Source organism: Schistocerca americana, chromosome 3 (genome assembly GCF_021461395.2).
Source record: "Schistocerca americana isolate TAMUIC-IGC-003095 chromosome 3, iqSchAmer2.1, whole genome shotgun sequence".
NCBI lineage: Eukaryota > Metazoa > Arthropoda > Insecta > Orthoptera > Acrididae > Schistocerca > Schistocerca americana.
Window position 1 is genome coordinate 108,199,267 of NC_060121.1, and position 23,993 is coordinate 108,223,259.

The 23,993-nt window shown below is 41.1% G+C and overlaps 1 protein-coding gene across 1 annotated transcript in view; it reads right to left on the bottom strand.

The window, feature by feature from the left end:
- LOC124605901 (arylsulfatase B-like) overlaps positions 1-23,227 on the bottom strand; it is a 105,228-nt gene extending 82,001 nt beyond the window's left edge. Inside the window, exon 1 of the mRNA XM_047137847.1 lies at positions 23,120-23,227. Coding sequence (XP_046993803.1) covers positions 23,120-23,227 — 108 coding nt within the window. The remainder of the gene's footprint in view (positions 1-23,119) is intronic.
- Between the last annotated feature and the right edge of the window lie 766 nt (positions 23,228-23,993).

Below are 23,993 nucleotides of genomic sequence, written 5' to 3' on the forward strand. Positions count from 1 at the left end.
ATAGACAGTCTTGTGTTCCATAGCTAACGCCGGGAAAGAATTCAGTAAATATTTAAAAAACCACTGCATTTAGAAAATGTGTGCCATGGCCGAAATACGCAAAAAAAATTTAATTTATACAATAAATGTTATTAATCAGTTAGTATGAATTTATCAGCATGAGAGGGTTGCTAAGGTTCACGTAATTTTAAATGTGCTTAATTCTGTCTAAATGAATCTTTATTACCACAAGTAAATAAGGGGTTCTACAACAAAGTTCGCACTGAAAGAGTAATTAACAAAAATATTAAAATCCATTAACATCTTTATTTTTCTTTTACATAATAAAGAAATATATATAGATATTATATATTTTTTCATCAAATATATATATATATTATATTTTCTTCTTCATTTTATCCATTTTCATTTTTATATATAAATATAATTTTTTTTTCATCAAATTGGCGCCCAACAACGTGGGGCCCGAATAACCAGTGGCCACAAAATACCCATGAGATAATTAGGGAATTATTGTAGTCGAACTTTGTTGGAGGACAATTAATAATTTTTTCGTGTATTGTATGTATTGCCTAACAATTATTGTGTGGTAATACCTGTATATGATTTTTTGCATGACAACACTATATACCCAGAGGCAAGCTGAAGAAGAGAGCTCATTATATCAAAAGATTAATTACCTACCACAATACCCAAGATAGATCTCCAAAAGGCAAAGCTACAGTGTAGATGTCCTGTGGGTAGTAAAGTATCCTCAGTGCGGTATTCTCGGATCATTAGTGGTGTGCTTGTTGTTAGTGATCTTTTTTTTAACTAACAGGACATTTGAGTAGTTAGTCATCGTAGTATATATAATAAGTGTGTTTCAACAAATGACCATTTCTTGTGTGGTTATGTCAGTGAAACCTGAGTGTTAGGATATTTAGTTCAGATTTTGTTTCTTATGTTGACTACGGTTAGATTGCGTAGTCAGGAAAATATAAATATGGATAATGAGCAACAGTTAGCAGGCAGTGATACCGAGTTAGAAAGTGGGGCACAAAGTAAAGTTAGTGGCGTAGTTCAGGAAGTACAATGTGAGAATCTGGGGGCAGAAGGGCAAGAAATTTTGCCACTGCCAGCCAGTGATTCAGTTGAAAGTAGAAATACTGTGCCACCCACAAGCACTAGACACGGACCAGAGAGTGGTGAGGTGTCAGAAGTGCAGTCATTAAGAGTTATGTTCGAGCGCATACTCAATTTCCAAGCTACGTTTATGCATGAACAAGCAGAACGAGAAACGGAACGTGATGCTAAACAAGCAGAGTGTGATCGATGCCAGCATGAGAGAGACTTGCAGTTAATGCAATCTTTGGAAGCTATGCAAAATGAGATTGTTAGTTTGGGACAAAACTATGAAACCATACCCAAAGCGGTGCAAGAACTGAGCGAAAGAGTAGATAATATCCAGGTGGCTAACGGCAGTGTCGTGGGTGAAATCAGTGTACAGGCTAACAGGATGGATTAATTAGAAATTGACACAAGTCTAGCAATAGAGCAGAAAATGTCCGAACAGGCGAACAAAATTGAAACCGAATTTACAAAAAAAATAGACGAGAACGTGCACGCCGCGATTGAGGCCAAGGACTTGGGTTCGAGCGCGGAAGTGCAGGACCTAAAAAGGGCGGTGCACACTGACATTCCGCTGTGGCAGCACAATGTCAATCGTCGTCTTGCGGACCTGGAAAACAGCTTGTTGCACGGCGACGCACATGCGTGTGTCACGCCAGCCAGGTCCAACAATGATAGGCGTATAAATACAGCTGTGAAAAATTGTGACTGCGAGACAGAACAGGCAACCAATGTTAGCGAAACAAATAAATGTCACTCCAAAATAGTGATAGAAGAAAGCCTGATTAAAAACCGACAGTTTCAGACCTTTACAACGGAGAAGAAATCTGTCCACCCTGTAGTATTTATCAAGGGATTTAGAAACATTTTTCCTGGCGTTTGGAGTCATACACAGAAAATACAGTTCGTTATGTCTTACATACAAGGAGATGCTGCATTATGGGCAACCGAAGCAGCTGACAGTTGCGACACACATGAGCAATTTGAAAAGGTATTCTTGGCCAAATATTGGTCAACATGTATTCAGAAGAGATTACCGAAAGAGGTATATAATCCAGAGCCGTATTCTCCACGATTAGGCAATTTGCGAAAATATTTTGAGAAATACATTAATAAGACCCGTTACTGGGACGAGCAGATTTCATCCCGGGATTTAATCAGACTTTTGAAATCACACATGCCGATACACGCAAAGGAAAAACTTATACATGTACCGGAGAACGACATGGAACATTTCTTGTCTGTTCTGGACTCAATTGACCTGATTCAGGAGGGTGTTAAGGCAGCCTCTGAACAGGCTAGAAGTAACGGAAACGGTCACAGAAATGGTCGAAATAACACGCCTCCACCAAATAATGGGAACGGCGGAGGTAACAATAGAAGACAAGATTATGTACAAAACGGGAATAGAGGTAGCGACCGGAACGGCAATAGTCCGCCGGTGAATAATGACCGGAAAAGGAGATTCGATGACCGATATGAAACAGGCCCACCAAGCAATGGTAGATGGAAAAATTCCAGGGGGCCGTGGAACACCAATACCAATAACGATGCAAACCGAACTTGGCCACAGAACCAGAGGCCCAGTCCGGGCCGGCAAAACAGTGAAAGATATGACAATAACCGACCGCCACCACAAAATGCGCCAATTGCGCAACCGTGGCGGCCGACGCAACACAACTTACACATAGTGGAGGTCAGTGACACAGAGCAGCCACACCCATCCACCAATAATAATCTAACAAACTAGATTCAGCCGAGATACGCTCTCCATCGTCGGCTGAGGTTTGGAGTGAGAGCAGCCCCACACAGAATAAAACATCGGAAGTCTGTATCCTCAGGTATAATGACGGGGTACAGATGGGACATGAATTAATAACCGAACCACCCACGTGCATAAAGGAGCACAAACACAAAGTACAAGCGATAATAGAGATCAAAATGAACAATATTGATGTGCAAGCAATCGTAGATACAGGTGCTACCGTCAGTGTCATGAGTATGGACTTATTCAGAGTACTGGGGAAAGAAAAGCGTATGCTGACTTTTCCTGTGAACAATTGCAAAGTCACTGGAGCCATCAGTGCACAGCGACAAATAATTAAACTCCAAGTGCGGGTAGAGATGTATATAAGGGGAGAAGCCATAGCGTGCTCGTTCCTGGTAGTAAAGGGTTTAAAGGTAGCCTGCATTTTGGGGGTAGATTTTTTGAGAGAAAAGGACCCAGTAATCGACCTTTCTCGGGGAAAATTAAGTTTGATGAACACGGGTAGGAGGATAGAATTGTCCATGCTCAGATCTGAAGAGGTACCTGTGCCTAATTGTAATGCTATTAACATAAAATGTAGGAATCAGTGGATACTACATTTAGACAATCATTCTCTAGGACAAAATCTCTATTATCCAGACGTACAAAGTGATCAATTAAAAGAAAATGTGGACGCACTTGTGAACAAAGTATCACAGTCCGAAAATTTGAACTCAATGCAACAGCAGAATTTGGTACAGTTATTATCTACCTATGCAGATGTATTTTCAGAACGACCAGGAATTGTTAAGAGATATCAATACAATATCGAGGTAAAGCCTCACAAAACGTACAGTCGAGCCTCATACTCCATTCCTTGGTCCAAGAAGGAAATAGTAGCTATCTCTTAGCAGATCACCATTCAGGGAGAGTACGGAGACTGTATCCGCGTAAGGATGTGAAAATATTCCTACAGTAAATGACTAATAGTCCTATGTGTTATGTGTAAAAAGGTACATCATTCTTTTGGAAATGAATGAACATTAATGTTGTGTGATCTGTTGAGATAATGTACTAATGTAGAAGTATTTAGTTATAAGAATATGATTGACTTTCTCTTTTGTTTATGATTATTTGTGTTAAGTCTTCTTTTTAAATAGTGTTAGCTTAAACACGCTCTAAATGTCTGCATAGATAACCTGACTAGTGCAATTATTTGTAGTGTTAAATTGTGACAGAGATCAGTCAGGAGGAACATTTTAGTAGTGATTAGTTTGTGTACTGCATGATATTCCATATGTGTGTCAAACTTGAAATATTTCTTGGTACAGTCTTTTCTATTATATATATATATATATATATATATATATATATATATGTGTGTGTGTGTGTGTGTGTGTGTGTGTGTGTGTGTGTGTTTTTGTGTGTGTGTGTGTGTGTGTGTGTGTGTGTGTGTGTGTGTGTGTATGGCTGTCAGATTGACAGATTCGAACCCACAATAATATCAATAATATGAAACCCTGAGAACTTTATTCTCAACCAGTATTATCAAAGAGGGTAATGCACCCAGTAGTGGCCCGAGGGCACCATGGGAGGCAAACTTATTGCAAATTTAAGTAACGCAGAGTTACGCACAAAGCAGCTTCAATTGAAGCATATGCAGATCGAATCAGTAAAAAGAGCTAGCCTGATACAGTCCAAGTCAATTTTAGCCTGCAGAGACTACACTGTAGTTACGTAGGACCTTGCAAGTAAAGTGAGACATAATTTCAAAGGAGTTATTGAACAATATGCCTGAATCCGGCTGGAATGCACAAATAAAAACTACTTGAACATAAATATAGATGATTATTCGGCAAACTAATACGAAATTTTAATATATGTTACCATGTACGCAATTATCACACACCTTGGTAAAGAGCGAACAAAGAAGTTACGAATGTGCTGTTACAAAAAATTGCACGACGGACATTGTAACTGAAAAAACTTGAACAAAAGTCCAGTATTGTGTGGCAGAGACTGACAGTGACTGATAAACCTGCAGCAATACGTCACGAGGTTGTTTCGAACAAGCAATAAAAAACTGTAGCATCGACGTGTGTGCAAATGGACAAGGAACTAACACGACACGAACAGTGAACCGATAACAGACGGTGGACCAAGCTATTGTCAAACTATAACTCTTTGTGTGTCAAGGGACGCCAGGAAAGCTCATTGACTACAGAGATACATTTTGTTCTAAGGTGAAAACTTCCGTGTGACTAATGACAAGTCATGACATGGTGAAAAAATATTGTGTGCCCATAAAACGCGTTACTGTGACAACGAAACATTGTGCAAACCAGACTAGTGAAGGCCTACTGAATTATAACTGCCAATAACTGTGTGCGTCCTTTCCCACAGCAGGAAAAATGCCCATAAGGATAGTACACTGTTTGTGAACTTGTTGCATGTTTGCTGGAGCACTGCAAGAAGATGTCACACGGGCGAGCTGATAGACAACACGCATCCGGCTACTTCAGCCATGCAGCGGCCGCAGCAGCCCGTAGCAGACCAGACAGCCACACGCCTCTCCGCGCCGTAGCTGTCAACACCGGGGGCGGTGACCTACACGGAGCCGACGCGCCGCCCCGAGCGCTGCTCAACAATCACTCCACACCGCTCACCAACTACAGCATTATTGACACATTCCAAAATATTTACTCAAACTGCATGACATGTCAATGAACTCGATTTTTGACAAACATTGAACACTTATTATGTATACCCGTAAATGGACGAGAGAAAATGAACACTAACAAGCGTAGGAGGTGGATTTGTAATACGTAGGTAGTGAGAACATTATGAAAAGTGACGTTGTACTAAATGACTTCAAAAATTTAAGTGATATATCCTAGGATAAGTGACCTTGCAGTATATCGCAAAAATGATAATTACCAGTTGTTAAACACACACAAGAAACTTTCGTTGAACTGTGTGTGACTGCGATATTATGTAACCGTTGATGACAAACTGCTAAATCATTTCAAAAGAATGACTGTTAAAGAGACAAGATTAATCATGAACCAACTGGAATGGCTGGGCTCCAGCACAGTTTTACCCAGGTTTCCTGTCTGCCTTCGCCCAAATGGGGGAGCCATGAACACATATATCCCTGGGACTAATTAAAAGGGCCATTCCATAAAAAACAGAATTGTAAAGAACGTTACTGGCACCATTGTGGGAAAGTATAGAAACTCTTTGCCAAATGCTGCCAGGGGGCAATGTAACGTTCCCTGGCACCACACACACTATTAATAAAATGAAATGACATTTAATTGTACTATGTACGCCACTATGAAGCAATTCGTATGTACTGTAATTGTTTAACAAAAAATATTATTTTATTTTGCATAATGGACATTCGTTATTATTGTAACATTTTCTGTAATAATATTTTCGATGCATTTATGATTGTAATATTTCTATACTCATAATCTAATTACGAAGTGTGTTAATGTCTGCGATGAAAATAATGTAAAATACAGCCACAGAGGAAAATAGTGTTGTAAGATTACAAAGAGACATTCACAATCAGCAAGAGTATAAATAGGGATACATAATGTGCATTCTTTGTCGTCTTCCTCGAGAGCAGAGAGAGAGAGGAACCTGTGAAGTAGCATTTTATCAATGAGTAGACTTCTTTTATCTGTATCTATCTTTAGCCGCCATTAGAGGAGAAATTACAAAGTAATGTAAGTTTAATTATTTTTTTGGTGTAAATACATTGTAATTTATCAAAATTGTGTATTACTAATGTAAATTAGCTTGCCCATGTCATCTATAATATTTCTTTAAAGAATTTTCAACATTTTTAGCGATTATCGTTGGTGTTGCTGGGCTGTGCCGCGAACGAACGATTTGCAGCGGCGGCATATTTAAAAAAAATTGTTCCGCTAAAAAAAAAATTAACCAAGCCCTTAAATCGGGAGCAGATAAAATTAGCAGTGTATTACGAAATATTTTTCTTTTACAGCGATCCTGGGGCTGACGAAATTTATTACTGGTTTTACATTTGTGCATTCATAGGCGGATAATTAACGTTCAAGTTGTTAATCTGTTGGTTCTTTCAATTTCTAAAGCAAATAACTTAAACGTATGGTGAAGTGAGTTTTGTCAATGACAATTAAACGTTCAGGTCGGCTTGGCAATATTTAAACACTTTATGCTAGTATTGACAGTCTTGTGTTCCATAGCTAACGCCGGGAAAGAATTCAGTAGATATTTAAAAAACAACTGCATTTAGAAAATGTGTGCCAAGGCCGAAATACGTACAAAAAATTTAATTTATACAATTTTCAAATAAATGTTATTAATCAGTTAGTATGAATTTATCAGCATGAGAGAATTGCTAAGGTTCACGTAATTTTAAATGTGCTAAATTCTGTCTAGATGAATCTTTATTACCACACGTAAATAAGGGGTTCTACAACAAAGTTCGTACTGAAAGAGTAATTAACAATAATATTCAAATCCATTAACATCTTCATTTTTCTTTTACATAATAAAGAAATATTTATATATTAAATTTTTTTTCATCAAACTGACCAGACCTCTTTTTCCTGGTCTCACCTCACTTTACTAATTACCACTATATCTACCTTCAACCTATCCATTTCCCTCTTTAAATTTTTAACCTACATGCCTGAATATTGGATCGAACATTCCACGCACCGATCCGTAGAATTCCAGTTCTGTTCCCCCTGATGACGACCTCCTCCTGAGCAGTCCCCGACGGAGATCAGAATAGGGGACTATTTTACCTCGGGAATATTTTACGTAAGAGGAGGCCTCATCATTTAACCATTCAGTATAGATGCATGTGCTCGCAAAAAATTATGACTCTAGTTTCCCCTTCCTTTCAGCCGTTCGCATCATCCAAACTGTTGCCCCTGCAACTGCAGGAAAGGCTGATGCCCATCTTCAGGAACAACACATTTGTCTGGTCTCTCAACTGATACCTCATTCAAAACAATGGATTCGTGATTGTAACGATGGAATCTTGAAGTTATGAAATGGACCACAATGCTGTTTTCTGAATAATCCTCGAAGATAGGTGACATGGCTTTCTTTATGGAGACTGTCGGCAATGATTTCCGCATGAGGAAGTAGCGCTAGTTCGCAGATTCCAGCTTAGTCTCAAAGCAGTACTTTTTCACAATGGGAAAATAATTTTCTTGTTTTCCTACTGTTTACGCAGTTAATCTGAAAGAGACATACGAGAACTGCAATTTGCTACTCGCATTTATCCAGTGCAAGAAATACTAACAGGGAATATGTGAAAATATCAAGATAAATACAAATTTGTCCAGCATACAGCTCACGTACATAAAGCCCTGCTGATTTCTACCACGTATGGGACAGCAGAGACAGAAAAACCACTGTCACTGGGAAACGATTGTCTTTTCAGTAAGCGTTACTGCCTGGACAGAACAAATTTGTGAACACTCCTCTCGCTGGTTGAAGAAAAATGCATCTGCACTGCACATTAAAATGTGGCTTTTTCTTAGAAACTGTGGGAAAAATCTCTTGTTGATTTATCTTCTAGGGAGAGACATTTGCACGCATCATTGAAATAAAATTAAAATTAGCAATACTTGTAGCACAGGTAATTAGGAAATTAAATTCTGACGAACATTATCTGAATGGTGTTAATGAAGTTGAACGAATAGCGTGATTGACTTTCACAAGTGTCTGCAAGTGCTCTTTAGGTCACCATAGGGCACGCACCTATCGCGATATTGGACAAGAACTACTGACACCATACCTTATGTGACGTCAAATGTCGCTTTGGATTTCATTTGGACTTCCTCGTGGATCACCTTGGAGCTGTTAGTGATGAGCAGGGAGGCAATTCCATCAAGATAGCTTTCGAATCCAAAAACGCTGTTGAGGCAAATGGAATACTACAGCCTTGTCTGACTACCACCTATGTTTTCTAAGCGGCGTCCCTAACCAAGTATCGCAAGACAATCGTGAAGTAGACATGATTAATTATTTCTCTTAACTCCCATATAACTCGTTTGTGTACTGTCAGTCTTTTGGTTGTTTGAATTTACAAACGTTATTGCGAAAGCGTGTGACTTTGCAGGTACGTACGATACATAGGCTGTTGTAATCGTGTACGAAACCGTTATTACATGAAAACTGAGACTGGATCCATACAACAATTATCTTCCAGAAACAGAGTATATTATTGCTGTAACCGAAAGAAAGACTTTTTTGCTACTGTTACTGCAGTACTGTGGATGAAACATACAAATGTTGTGAGACTTGCTGGTATTACTGACTGAAAATAAAAAGTCAATTAACAGTACGTTAAAAGAAGTGGACACCAGTGGTGAGGAACGGGGAATGCAGATAAAATCAAAAAACTGAGGCAATTATTTTACAGAGCAATCATGGAAGGTAAAAGTGAAAATTTGTGATGGGCTAGGGGTAGAAGATGATAACTTCTGGTACTTCTCCTGCAAAATTACCAGTAACGTGAAACGTGAACAAGAAATCGAAAAAAAAGACAGTTGTTGACTTTACAGAATGAGGAATGCATTCTGTGATCCATTAGATAAACATTTAAGATAAAAGATAGTGAAGTCTTTTCTACAGAATGTTGCGCTATATCGTGCTGAGACATGGACAGTGTGACAGAGCGAGGAGAAATGCTTAGAGGTTTTTGAGATGTGGGTCTCGAAAAAAATAGAAAGTATGAATGAATATTTAAATCCCTGAGTGTGTTAGAAGGTATGAATGTCAAAAGATAAATAATATTAAGAGGAGCAAAGGGAAGACACAGAATGAGAAGAAAATGTACAATAAATGTTGCACTAGGGGGAATGGTGTCTCAGAAGAGGACACGAGGTAGAAGAAAGTACCAGATACATGACAACATCAAGACACATTCATCATATGCAGGAAAAGTGGCAGAAAACTGGGAGGAGCTGAATGATAACTAGCTGCGATCGACCTGCCCGCTTGGCAGAGCGTCTAATCATCGTCATCATCGTTATCATGACAATTAAAGCACAATGGAAGCAGTTAACGATTTGAATGTGAAGTAGGAAAATGATGATGGCGTCCTCTTGGGTAAAATATTCCGGAGGTCAAACAGTCCCCCATTCGGATCTTCGGGCGGGGACTACTCAAGAGGACGTTGTTATCAGGAGAAAGAAAACTGGCGTTCTACGAATGGGAGCGTGGAATGTTAGATCCCTTAATCGTGCAGGTAGGCTAGAAAATTTAAAAAGGGAAATGGATACTTTAAAGTTAGATATAGTGGGAATTAGTGAAGTTCGGTGGCAGGAGGAACAAGACTTTTGGTCGGGTGAATGCAGGGTTATAAATACAAAATCAAATGGGGGTAATGCAGGAGTAGGTTTAATAATGAATAAAAAAATAGGAGTGCGGGCAAGCTACTACCAATAGCATAATGAACGCATTATTGTGGCCAAGACAGACACGAAACCCATGCCTACTACAGTAGTACAAGTTTATATGCCAACTAGCTCTGCAGATGATGAAGAAATTGATGAAATGTATGATGAGATAAAAGAAATTATTCAGGTAGTGAAGGGAGACGAAAATTTAATAGTCATGGGTGACTGGAATTCGAGAGTAGGAAAAGGGAGAGAAGGAAACATAGTGGATGAATATGGATTGGGGGAGAGAAATGAAAGAGGAAGCCATCTGGTAGAATTTTGCACAGAGCATAACTTAATCATTGCTAACACTTGGTTCAAGAATCACAAAAGAAGGTTGTATACATGGAAGAATCCTAGAGATACTAGAAGGTATCAGATAGATTATATAATGGTAAGACAGAGATTTAGGAACCAGGTTTTAAAGTGTAAGACATTTCCAGGGGCAGATGTGGAGTCTGACCACAATCTATTGGATATGAACTGTAGATTAAAACTGAAGAAACTGCAAAAAGGTGGAAATTTTAGGAGATGGGACCTGGATAAACTGAAAGGATCAGAGGTTGTACAGAGTTTCAGGGAGAGCATAAGGGAACAATTGACAGGAATGGGAGAAATAAATACAGTAGAAGAAGAATGGGTAGCCTTGAAGGATGAAATATTGAAGGCAGCAGGGGATCAAATAGGTAAAAAGACGAGGGCTAGTAGAAACCCTTGGGTAACAAAAGAAATATTGAATTTAATTTATGAAAGGAGAAAATACAAAAATGCAGTAAATAAAACAGACAAAAAGGAATATAAAAGTCTCAAAATTGTGATCGACAGGAAGTGCAAAATGGCTGAGCAGGGATGGATAGAGGACAAATGTAAGGATGTAGAGGCTTATCTCACTAGGGGTAAGATAGATAGTGCCTACAGGAAAATTAAAGAGACCTTTGGGGAAAGGAGAACCACTTGCATGAATATCAAGAGCTTTGATGGAAACCCATTTCTAAGCCAAGAAGGGAAACCAGAAAGGTGGAAGGAGTATATAGAGGGTCTATACAAGGGCGATGTACTTAAGGACAATATTATGGAAATGGAAATGGATGTAGATGAAGATGAAATGGGAGATATGATAGTGCGTGAAGAGTTTGACAGAGCAATGAAAGACCTGAGTCGAAACAAGGCCCCGGGAGTAGACAACATTCCATTAGAACTACTGACAGCCTTGGGAGAGCCAGTCCTGACAAAACTCTACCATCTGGTGAGCAAGATGTATGAGACAGGCGAAATACCCTCAGACTTCAAGAAGAATATAATAATTCCAATACCAAAGAAAGCAGGTGTTGACAGATGTGAAAATTACCTAACTATCAGTTTAATAAGTCACAGCTGCAAAATACTAACGCGAATTCTTTATAGACGAATGGAAAAACTGATAGAAGCCGACCAAGGGGAAGATCAGTTTGGATTCCGTAGAAATGTTGGAACACGTGAGGCAATACTGACCCTACGACGTATCTTAGAAGGCAAACCTACGTTTCTAGCATTTGAAAACTTAGAGAAAGCTTTTGACAATGTTGATTGGAATACTCTCTTTCAAATTCTGAATGTGGCAGGGGTAAAATACAGAGAGCGAAAGGCTATTCACAATTTGTACAGAAACCAGATAGCAGTGATAAGAGTCGAGGGACACGAAAGGGAAGCAGTGGTTGGGAAGGGAGTGGGACAGGGTTGTAGCCTATCCCCGTTGTTATTCAATCTGTACATTGAGAAAGCAATAAAGGAAACAAAAGAAAAATTTGGAGTTGGTATTAAAATCCATGGAGAAGAAATTAAAACTTTGAGGTTCACCGATGACATTGTAATTCTGTCAGAGACAGCAAAGGACTTGAAAGAGCAGTTGAACGGAATGGACAGTGTCTTGAAAGGAGGGTATAAGATGAACATCAACAAAAGCAAAACGAGGATAATGGAATGTAGTCGAATTAAGTCGGATGATGCTAAGGGAATTAGATTAGGAAATAAGACGCCTAAAGTAGTAAAGGAGTTTTGCTATTTGGGGAGCAAAATAACTGATGATGGTCGAGAGGACATAAAATGTACACTGGCAATGGCAAGGAAAAATTTCTGAAGAAGAAAAATTTGTTAACATCGAGTATAGATTTAAATGTCAGAAAGTCGTTTCTGAAAATATTTGTTTCGAGTGTAGCCATGCATGGAAGTGAAACATGGACGATAAATAGTTTAGACAAGAAGAGAATAGAGCCTTTCGGAATGTGGTGCTACAGAAGAATGCTGAAGATTGGATGGGTGGATCAAATACCTGATGGCGAGGTATTGAGTAGAAATGGGGAGAGGAGGAGCTTGACTAGAAGAAGGGATCGGTTGGTAGGACATGTTCTGAGACATCGGGGGATCACCAATTTGGTATTGGAGGACAGTGTGGAGGCTAAAAATCGTAGAGGGAGACCAAGAGATGAATACACTAAGCAGATTCAGAACAATGTAGGCTGCAGTAGGTACTGGGAGATGAGGAAGCTTGCACAGGATAGAGTAGCATGGAGAGCTGCATCATACCAGTCTCAGGACTGAAGACCACAACAACTGCAACAACAACATGCGGTTGTGTATCACATCGATCACAGTGCTATAGTGCCTGGAAATGAAACTGCAGAGCTTCGAAATCGGTAGAAAGCAAACAGTAAATTGTACATAGAAATGAGAGCAGACGAAATAGTACGATTTTTTGTTCTTTTTCCGCCACAATTAAAGAAATACCAGGCCAGTTCCCCTCTTTTTCCACTTCTTTTACTGTCCGTCTAGACATAGACATAGACATAGACTCAAAAATCCTACAACGGATTCTACGACTGTTTTATTAATTTTCACTTCTCTTTCTTCGTAACGTTGAAAGTATTATTCACATCGTAATGAATTTCACATTTGTTCCATTACGACCCACCAATTCACATTAGGCATTGCCTACACTAGAGTGATGTGCGATATATGATGAATATAAAACGTTTTCCCAGTTTAGGGATCCGAAAACGTCGACTAAAGTAGTTTAGTGTTATTGGGTGCTCTTTACCTGAATCCTTTCACAGTTCTCAGCTTTTCACTATCCTGATTACGTCTACTGGAAGTTCTGGCTATTAGAATGTAGGCAATAGTGAGTCACTACAACAATGCAGTGACTTAAATTTTCTTCTAATAACTTTAGCTGTCTGGAAACAATTCCACGCTTGTGTTGTTACTCGTTATGTCACTTCGTCTGCATGGTACTGTCTCATCGAAGGGATGAGGATAAGCACAGGAGAGTAGCAGGTGGAAGACGGCATTAATTAGCAAAGGTAGTGACTTGGAAGCAAGATATATACATAATTTCATCGAATGAGATTTTCACTTGCAGCGGAGTGTGCGCTGATATGAGACTTCCTGGCAGATTAAAACTGTGTGTCGGACTGAGACTCGAACTCGGGACCTTTGCCTTTCGCGGGCAAGTGAGCTCCCAACTTTTTTTGTTTACTTTTTCTTACATTTAAACAGGAACAATAGAAAACAAAGAAACTACCTTTTTATTGGTATTATAAATGAGATTAACAATTTCGTTACATAGATACATACATAATCTGAAAGGATGACTATAAACCAGATTGATGTAAAATTAACATTCTGATAAGTAGTAAGCTTTGGAAGGTAAACATACGTCAGAAAGAAAAACACGCAATAAAATTACGTTAAAGGAATATACTTCTTTAACCATGCTTCAAATTCCAATGAATATATTTCAAAAATTAAAGCAAATCCTGGTTCACATAAAACATATTTCTCTATTGCTTCAAGCCAGTAAACTGAACATTATTCTCGAAAGAAAAAACACACATTACAATGGAGAATCGTATTTCCTACCCCTCCTGCTGTTCTGTCATCCGGGTATGTCTTCTCGTAAGTACAATGTATCCACAGATTCTTAATCTTCCTTTCGTGCTTTCTTCGCATCGATAATTTAACTTCTCCTACCCTGGACGTTCCAGCTATGCGGGGGCTCTTGAAACGCACTCCGTAGGAAGTTAGAGATATGCTGTCGGTATTTCGGATCGTTCACGATCTTTAGATGTTGTTCCTGTAGAAAAGTCCAGAAGTCCATTAAATTCTTCGGGCCATCTCTGAACAAGTAGGGCATCGTCTGGCCTCGAAGCCATGTTACTGCATTCGTTTTCGTGCGTGGGTAGTAAGTGCCGCCCGGGAAGAATATAATCCCTGGTTCAATGTTGCTTTGTCCCATTCGGAGAAAGAATGCGATCATTCGTGTCACCAAAAGCAACGCTTCTGCCGAATGGCCACATGTGAGGCGGTGTTCATCGTTGTCCACAGTATGGCACAGAGGGCACAATGGCGAATCTGTCATATGAATCGCATGGAGTCTGGATCGGTGACATTTTTACCATTTACTTTTAGGTACCACATCGTACGTGTCTCTGTGTCTAAGGAAACGTGGTGTATCGATCGCCGTTCTACTTCTTGCCAATTGATACGTGGATGCTTCCTCTCAACAGGATTGCTGTGCCGTCCGGTCATTAGTACCGTATATATGTCACGCTCCGTTGCAGGTCTGGTTTCCGGCCAGCCGTCTGAACTTTGCTGCAGTCTATAAAAATAGTGCGTATATGCTGGAGTGACAGGGAAATGTGCTGAACCGGCCGTGGCGCCGTTTGAGAAATTGGTGCTAGTTCTTCTATTAAGATTCCTGTCAAAAAAGACTGATGTCGTCTCCATAGTTTTAACATTGTGCTGATATATAGTGCCACCGCTCGATCACGAATATGCGCAAGACCAAGTACACCTCTACTAAGAGGGAGGGTCAGAGCGTCGTATCTTACTTTAAACAGTAGACCTGCACTCACAAAGGAACCCAACGCCGCCAGTATTCAACGTGCTCTCGTCACCTTCATTGGGAGTACTTGAGCGAAATGCGGAATTCGTGGCGCCAGGTACGTGTTAACATACGCGACACGTTGCATCATGTCTAATGCCCGTCCGGACTGGCTGTAGTAGTACGTTGCTGTGCGACATATGTCGTTGGTAAAAACAATACCTAGGCATTTCAGGGTATCCATGGGCCGTAAGGGTGCTACACATTCTTCAGTTAGTCCAACACTAATATTCATCGCTACAGACTTGTCCATATTTATACGGCTGCCAGTGGCCGTTCCATATTCGCGTATCCAATCTAAAGCCACACTCATTTCGTTTTCATTCCGTACTATCAGCACCAGGTCATCTACATATGACTTGCACGTAAATGTATATCCTTGGTCCTGTCAAGCGGTGCCGTAGGACGAAAAGTAACGGGTCGAGAGCCAGTGCATATAATGTCGTTGATAAGAGACATCCTTGTCTCAACGATCTGGTCGTGGAAATCGCTTGTGTGTTAGGACTTCTGCAAGATATTTATGGCTAACTCTATCAAAGGATTGATCAAAATCTATTGATGCTAGTGCTGCACGAAGGCGGCACGCTTTGCTAGGGTGTACAGCTGAGTGTAATGTTCTATAAAGGCATTTTTTCTTGTTGTGATGTTAGGTGTCTGCCATCATCCGTGTCCACAGCTTGCACTAGGGCTCTTTGTCGCCTTTTGTTTTCGTTAATGATGTGATATATCGATGGGCGTTCTCCTGCAACCCGATCTAGTGTCCCCGCCCTGAACTTCGAGGTAGCGTCGGAAGATGGATACAATTTTGGCCTTTGCTCGTCCGCCTCTTGCCGCTCCGGAGAAGGCATTTGTTCGGCGCATATCCGTAGCACCGTGAAACAGGAGTCCATCGTCTGACGTCGCCACACTGCCTGCTCACGACAATATATCATTGCACGGCGCAGCGCCTGTTTGGCGCAACCCATCAGCCCACTTAGGGTCGTGGGATACGACCGAAGGCGTCATTCGCAAGTTCTCCAAACATCTTCAATGACGTCTCGACAAGCTGGGTCCCGCAGGTGGGCGACGTTAATTTTCCAAGGACCGCGGCTACGCCACCCTTGCTGTCGCCAGAGGAAGATTGTACATTTTAATGCTATATGGTCGGTACAGGCTGTAGGCCACAGCTCTGCTTCCAGGGCGTTAAGATTGCGTGTGACTTAAATTCGGTCGAGACGACTAGCGGAATGACTTGTTCTATGGCTGTACCCAGGACAGAGGCCATGGTCATGATCCCAGATGTCAACCGGATACATACTCTTCACCAACATTCGTAATACGTCGACGAAATTGGTCTTTCGCTGCAAGTACACAATTAAATTCGCCACCTAGGATTAATCAGTCGTGTCGACGTTGGAAGAGAGGGGCAATTTCATCTGCGAAGAATCGGGAACACTCTCGCCTCCTGTCTGTACCGGACGGTGCACAGGTGTTGATGAGTCGTACATCAGATACTGTCATTGCTAATCCCCGTGCCAACGGTAGGTACAGTACATCCTCTGCTGTGATGCCTTCCTTAAGAAGTATTGCTATGCCGCTGCCAGTTTCGGTGGCGTGTAATAGACAGGATACGTACCCGTAAACGACAGGAAATTCATCGACGTATACTTCTTGTAAGACGACGGTGTCGATGTCCGCTGCTTGGAGCATGTCTTTGAGTACGGCCATCTTAATCTGCGACCGTATATTATTGATAAAAGCAAGTCGATATTCTTCGTTCCGTCGCATGTATATCGTCCAGGGGAGCTTACGCCGCCTGCTGTTGTACTGACACGTTACGTTACCCCGTCCTGCCCGCCGTCGTTGGTCATAAGTTGAACTTTAGAGGGGCGCCGCCCCCGCCGTGTCGCCAGTTGCGACTGTCGGTGGGTCCCCTCCACAATCATCAGCCCACTCTCCTTGGGACAAATTTCCGTGGGCTGAAGCTCGCCAGCCACCTCTCTCTGTTGCTCCTCTTCTAATGCTGGGTAGTGGGAGTGGACTGCAGTTTGCTGTGCGTTGTAAAGGTTTTCAGGTCGCTCTTGACGTATGCTGGACTTCACTGGACCCTCTGTAAGGTGGCCGTCTTCCTCGGTCGTTTCTTGATCGTCGACGTGCATACGTAGTAAGGAGTCGTCCGAAGGGGCTAGACGTCGTTTCTTGCGCCGTTTTGGAGACCGTTGTTTACGCCTGTGCGGTTCGTATCCGAATATGGGTGAGTGTCTCTGTCACCACTGCTGTTGGTAACGAAGACAGCCGTTGGCACTATTCGACTGTCGATGATTACGGAACACATTTGCATATGTGAGAGGGAGAGACATCGCCACAGGTGTTGCTAGACCTTAACCTGTCGGTGTCTGTGCAATTCTTCGTTGGAGACACGTTGAGCGAACGTGGCCTTCCTGACCAGAACCTGAGCAAGTTTTCGGCTGACCGTCGTAAATGACTATGGCTCTGCAGCCTCCAGTTGTGAGATAAGAAGGCACATGTTTTGATAGCTCGATCGGTATTTGTCGCACACCATCAAGTGCCGGATACATGGTGATGTTTGTCCATTTTTCTGTTATGTCACTAAGTACCCGTCTGTATGGTTGTACCGTGTTAACCAACATCTCAGCCGGAACCTCAAATGGTAGCTCAAATACTCTTACAGTCCCACACGATCAGTTGCTACCGTTCCGACATGGCCCTTTGAATGTTTAAATTTAAGTCCATCTTTACGGTCGCATACGATCTTGTCACACATCGTGTCGTTGATCAGTTTGACGTAGACCACACTGCGTATGATAGAGAAGTGGATGCAAATCGTATCTTGTGGTTCAATTTTAATTTCTTCATTTAGAAATCGCTCTATTTCAGATGCCTTCGGCCGCGCAAATTCATCATTAAAGCTGATCTTGACTGTAGATTGTCGGTACGAATGAGCCATTCCAGCTCGAAAGCGCAAGCACTAGCGAAAGCTAACACGAAGTAAACAACCGCGTACGCCCTAAGTACCGCGGCAGCGGCGTAAACAGACGTCCGCGCACGACCCAAGCACGACTCACGCACCATCCCCACAGCTTCAGTTCTGCCAGTATCTCGTCTCCTACCTTCCAAACCCCACAGAAGCTCTTCTGCTTTTGGTAGAGCATTTACTCACGAAAGCAAAGGTATCGAGTTCGAGTCCCGGTCCGGCACACAGTTTTAATCTGCCAGGAAGTTTCAGATAGTATCTCAATCGACCAGACAACCTGAAAAGATTCTCATCATTGTTCATGCAAGTGCCTGCCAATCATCGATTACGAGAATGTATTGTTGTTGTAAAGTTATGAGTAGTTAGTCTTTTTTGATAGTATCAGTCGCTTCGAATTAAGTCCAGATGAATTATTCATTACTGGTATTGCTGTTTGAATTATCAGTGCTATTTGTCATTCAGCATAATGAACAAGTGATTATACTAGCGCACTAAAACCACAGATCAATTCAGACTTGTTGCATACATACTTACAAAACCACACACACACCCTGACCGTGTAACCAACATCCTTGTTGTGGTGACAGAAATATCTTGCGCAGCCATTTGGACCATCTTATAGCAAAAACAAGAAATTTGCCTGTGTTTATAAAAATATAAAAATTACCAGATGATCTCATGCCTTCCTGCTAGCGACAGGCTGACAAACGCCTATTTCAATTTTTGGACTCTAACATTTCTACGTATTTCGGATCTAACACTCTGCAATAATACGGAAGTATTAGTTTTAGGTAAGTTACTTATATAACCTCCCAATAACCATTTAGCTGCTCACCAGCAATAGTGTAAAGGAGTTACTATAACTGTAACAGAACATGGCACAAATTACGGTGGTTTAGGAACGTGCTCACTACTTGCATTGAAAGTTATCGAGGAAAACGAACTTAAACATTCATTTTACAATTTCTTGTTAGCTCTTAACCCCGTAATTATAAGAGATTCCACCGTTATCCTTATCGTTGGTTATCGTACTATAGGCGGAGGGGGATTTACTTCACCAACGATGAGACAGAAAACTAATACGTAGCTTAACTCTAGTTGTCATGAATTATCATTTACTGCAAAATTTGTAGTAAATTTTGGCAATGTTCTTCTGAAATAAAACGTAATGCCCTTCAATTTATTTTACTCAATGGTAAAACACCCCTATCACTATGGCACTCATTCACTTTGATGAAACAGACAATTTTCAAAATTAACTATAAAAGGCACGGACGAATCAATAGTTTACCCCAACGGAATATTTCCTCAACGCGTTTTAGACACTTTGCAATTCAAATTGGTGTATTTATGCCTCGAGACTTTTTCGTTACACGCCCACTCGCCCGACACCGCTCCACAACTGCCTTCTCGCCCTCACTACTAATTCACATTGTCGATGCAATACGAATATAGTCTTTCAGCCAGAAAAGGCGAGACGCTAGCGCCTGCTGCCACGTAGCTGCCTCGCAAGGACGTCGATCACGATCTTCTTACAATGTTCACTATTTATTGTACATATTCATGTACGTACATACTACAAAATCCATAGTTCAGTATATAGTGGATGTTACCTCATAGCAAAATTGCCTGTTTCATCTTTTATCTCATCCGTGTTCTGAGGAAAAAGTGACTATGTGCCTCAGTACATGCCCTAATCACCTTCTCATCTGTCACCTTATGCTCATGATCCCAACGCGTAATATGCGAATGTTACATCAGGATTGTCCAACAATCTTCTTCGAATACAACATGGTTTCTCGACAACTACGTCGTCTTCCTTCCACGATTTACCATTTAACTTCCCACAGCATTTGCGTCACACTTTCAAATGGGACAAATCGACCTGTTACTATCCTTCCAGTGTGTCGTGGAATTTTTCGATCTCTTTTGCGCTGACAATATAACAAGAACGTTATGATGGTTCTGTTAACTGTATGAGTACTCACGATATTTGTCATTGTGGAATTCTTGTTTTTCCTGAGAAAAAAATCAGCCATGGAAAACTGTAAAATTCTAGCATCAAACCTGCAATGTTTAAAGACTAGAATGTATTTTGAAGGAGTCATTGTGTGTGGTGAAAAGCTATCGGTGGAATTACTTATTGCCGAAGCATTAACTTGGATGCTTTGTTACGTAAGTTCAGCAGATTATTGTTGATTCGTAATGTGGATGTACTGTGTTCTCCCGTGTAGAAGAATGGCAAAGTTAAATAGGTAGAATGAGTAAATTAGAATGTTAAAATTGGCAAATGGTAATAATAATAGTAACAAAACCAATAACTATTTTAATCTGGTCAGTAGTAGTATACCGTACACTGACGTAAAAAAAAAAAAAAAGAAGAAAGAAAGAAAAGGTTGCAGCATGAAGGAGGAGTTGTGCGACATGAGCGGAAGTTGGTAGTCATGTTCTTACATCTGAAAGACTCACATTTCACGCCAGTCGCATAAGAGTAGCGTCAGTAGTGTTAGTATACACTGTGAGGATCGCGAGCTTTAGTTACGTTTAAGAGTGACCGTGTCGGGATGATGTTAGTCAAAAATGCTTTTAAGGGAACAAATACGCAATTATCAACATCTCACTGAGTTTTAACGAGATCGTATAATATGGCTACGAGAAGCAGGGTTTTTCTCCCGCTATACTCCAGAAAGACTGGGCAGGAATACAGTCACTGTAAATGACTGTTGGCACGGTGATAATGAGAATGTACTCCGGACGGCCAGGTGACTGAACCAAAGACCATCGTGTTCGGTGTGTGGCTCCAGCGCATCGTAATGCATCTGCAGCAGCAATTTTGGCAACAGTTGCCACCACAGTGACACAACTAACTGTTACAGATGGTTACTTCAAGGACACCAGACACCCTGCAGCGTGCATTACACTGACCCCAAACCACTGCCATTGGCGAGTTTAGTGGTGGCAAGCGAGGGACTATTGGAGGGCGGGTTGGAGGCCTATTATGTTTTCTGATGAAAGCTGCTTATGCCTCGGTGACAGTGATGAAAGTGTGTTCGTTAGGGCCTGCGACCAACCTACCTGCGTGCTAGACACACAGGATCTACAACTGGAGTTACGGCTTGGTGTGGAATTCCGCATGACAGCAAAAACAGTGTCGTGATTATTTCGAGCACCCTGAGACACTGTACGTAGTCTGATGATTCGACCTGTTGTGCTGCCATTCATGAACAGCTTTCCAGAGGGTGTTTTCGGATAGGATAACGCTCGCCCACATACCAATGCTGTCTCCAATCGAGAATATATGGGACACGAAACCTCCTAGGAGATTAAAACTGTGTGCCGGACCGAGATTCGAACTCGGGAACTTTGCCTTTCGCGGGCAAGTGCTCTACCAACTGAGCTACCCAAGCACGACTCACGCCCCGTCCTCACAGCCTTACTTCTGCCAGTACCTCGTCTCCTACCTTCCAGACTTTACAGAAATTCTCCTGCGAACCTTGCAGTTGGTAGAGCACTTGCCCGCGGAAGGTAAAGGTCCAGAGTTCGAGTCTCGGTCCGGCACACAGTTTTAATCTGCCAAAAAGTTTAATATTAGCGTACATGCCGCTGCAGAGTGAAAATCTCATTCTGGATATATGGGTCATCATCGAACGCCGACTGCAACGTCATCCGCAAACAACGTTAGCCGTTCCAGAATTGAACGACCAAGCGTAACAGACATGCAAGCCCATACCACAAACTGACGTCAGGCACCTGTACAACAAAATGCATGCACATTTGCATTCAACATTTTGTCAGTTACAGTGGTTATTGGTGTCCCAGCATTTCTTAATTTGAATAATTTATCTCTCTCTTACTTTTACCTGTGGCCTTGCAATGTTAAACACTTAAATATCTTCCATAGACAAATGTATTCTCGAAATTTCATTACACTAAATGAATTATGTTTCAGTATCCCGACATTTTTTCCGTCAGTGTATATTATTAAACTGCTAGGACGGCCAACTCGTCATCCATTCCAGCTGCAGGCAACCTCTCTAGGACTTCCAGTGGAAAGAAAAATTTGGGTATCAATATTTCTCGTAATTATTGATCACATTTAAAAATTTAAATTACTGTCCTAGGCTTTCATTAAGAGGTAGATAATCTCCCGTTGAAATGTTAACGCGATAAGTTAAGTATTAAAGGTAGAAATAGTACGTGTATTGAGCCAGTGAACCTCACAGTGTGTGAATCACCCGGACTAAATTCATCCAGCATTTCACCCAAAATGAGAGCACATAGTGATTTGCTACTTACAAACCTTACACATACTTTCAGATCTTCTCTAAACTCTTTCTCGATGAAACGCCCCGCAAAATATGGGACCAAACTGCTGAGTCCATCGATCCTTACACACTAGTTTGTCTAACTTAACTTACGCTAAGGAGAACACACGTACCCATGCCCGAGGGAAGACTCGAACCTCCCCAGGGAGGCGCCGTGTGAACCGTGGCAAACCACCTAAGACTGCGCGGCTATTCCTTCTTTTCTGCTACATCTGTTCACACCACATTATGCACTACAGGCACCACATATATCACTGAATGAATCTGCAGAATTTTATCAATGTACAATACACAGTTTGAGAGAAATGGCGTCATAAACATTCATGTGCGTGAAAAGTTGGCTTCTTTTATATTGGAGCGCAAAAATTTCATACGTTAACTTATTTGTAAAGTAATAAGACGTTTGAAATTATTGTATACCAATGAGTCACATTAATTAAAGAATTCGGGTGACGTAACTTTTCTTCATACTCTAGTATACTCGGTAACAAATTGCATAAAGCGTTTGCGCTGTACTGAACTTAATAGGCATTTGTTACGAGAATGAAACGACAGCCCGCTTGCACAACTGTCAGGCGTAGAATCTCTTACCAGGTCATCAGCGAAGATGAAGATGATGTTGGGCTGCTCTGACGCCGCTATAGCACCTTTGGATTCCAAAAGGACTAAAACCCACACGGCAGCTAGCAGCAGGCACATCTTCTACTGCAATCAGCCAAAAACAAATTGATTACGAGGCGTAGAGTTCGAGTAGATTTAGCTTTGGCAGCAGTAATCTAGGCGCGCTGGGCAAACTACGCAAAGTGTTTGGCAAAGATTTATTGGTGTATATCACATTTTGGCATTGCAACACTTACAAAATAGGGACACCAACGTCGATTTTACCAGAAAATTTGTATTAAACTTGTGAGTGGTCAGAAGTCAATAAGTAATGCCCTGTAACAAAACAACTGCTTATGGAAACGCACATGGACGACTAATACTGAATACGCTCCCACTAGCTGTTTTCTGGCAACTTCCGCCAGTAATCACCGCAAATGCCAAACAGCACAACCAAAAGTCACACAAAACGTCACACTTTACGTTTCCGAGGAATTAAATATAATTTATTGTGGTCCATTAACCAAGCGATATCTGCCTCATTCATTAAACACCACTTTGTGACAGAGCTGCTTAATCGATAATAGAAGCAAAGTCCATCGCGACACCTAACGACAAACTCTTTGAATCCAACTGAGAATTTGCATTGGGTGAATTCCATGTTTTATGCATAAGATATATTTATAACAACAGTAAAATATTGTTGACTGCTTGTTGATCCCACAGACACAAAACGATCCTTCCAAAGCCGTATTGTACGTTTCCTATTTCAAATGTCGGTGACAGTATAATTCAATGAAATGACTGTTTTGAAAAGTAACATTTACTATGCAGATGCTGGATATTAAAAACTCTTACAACTATA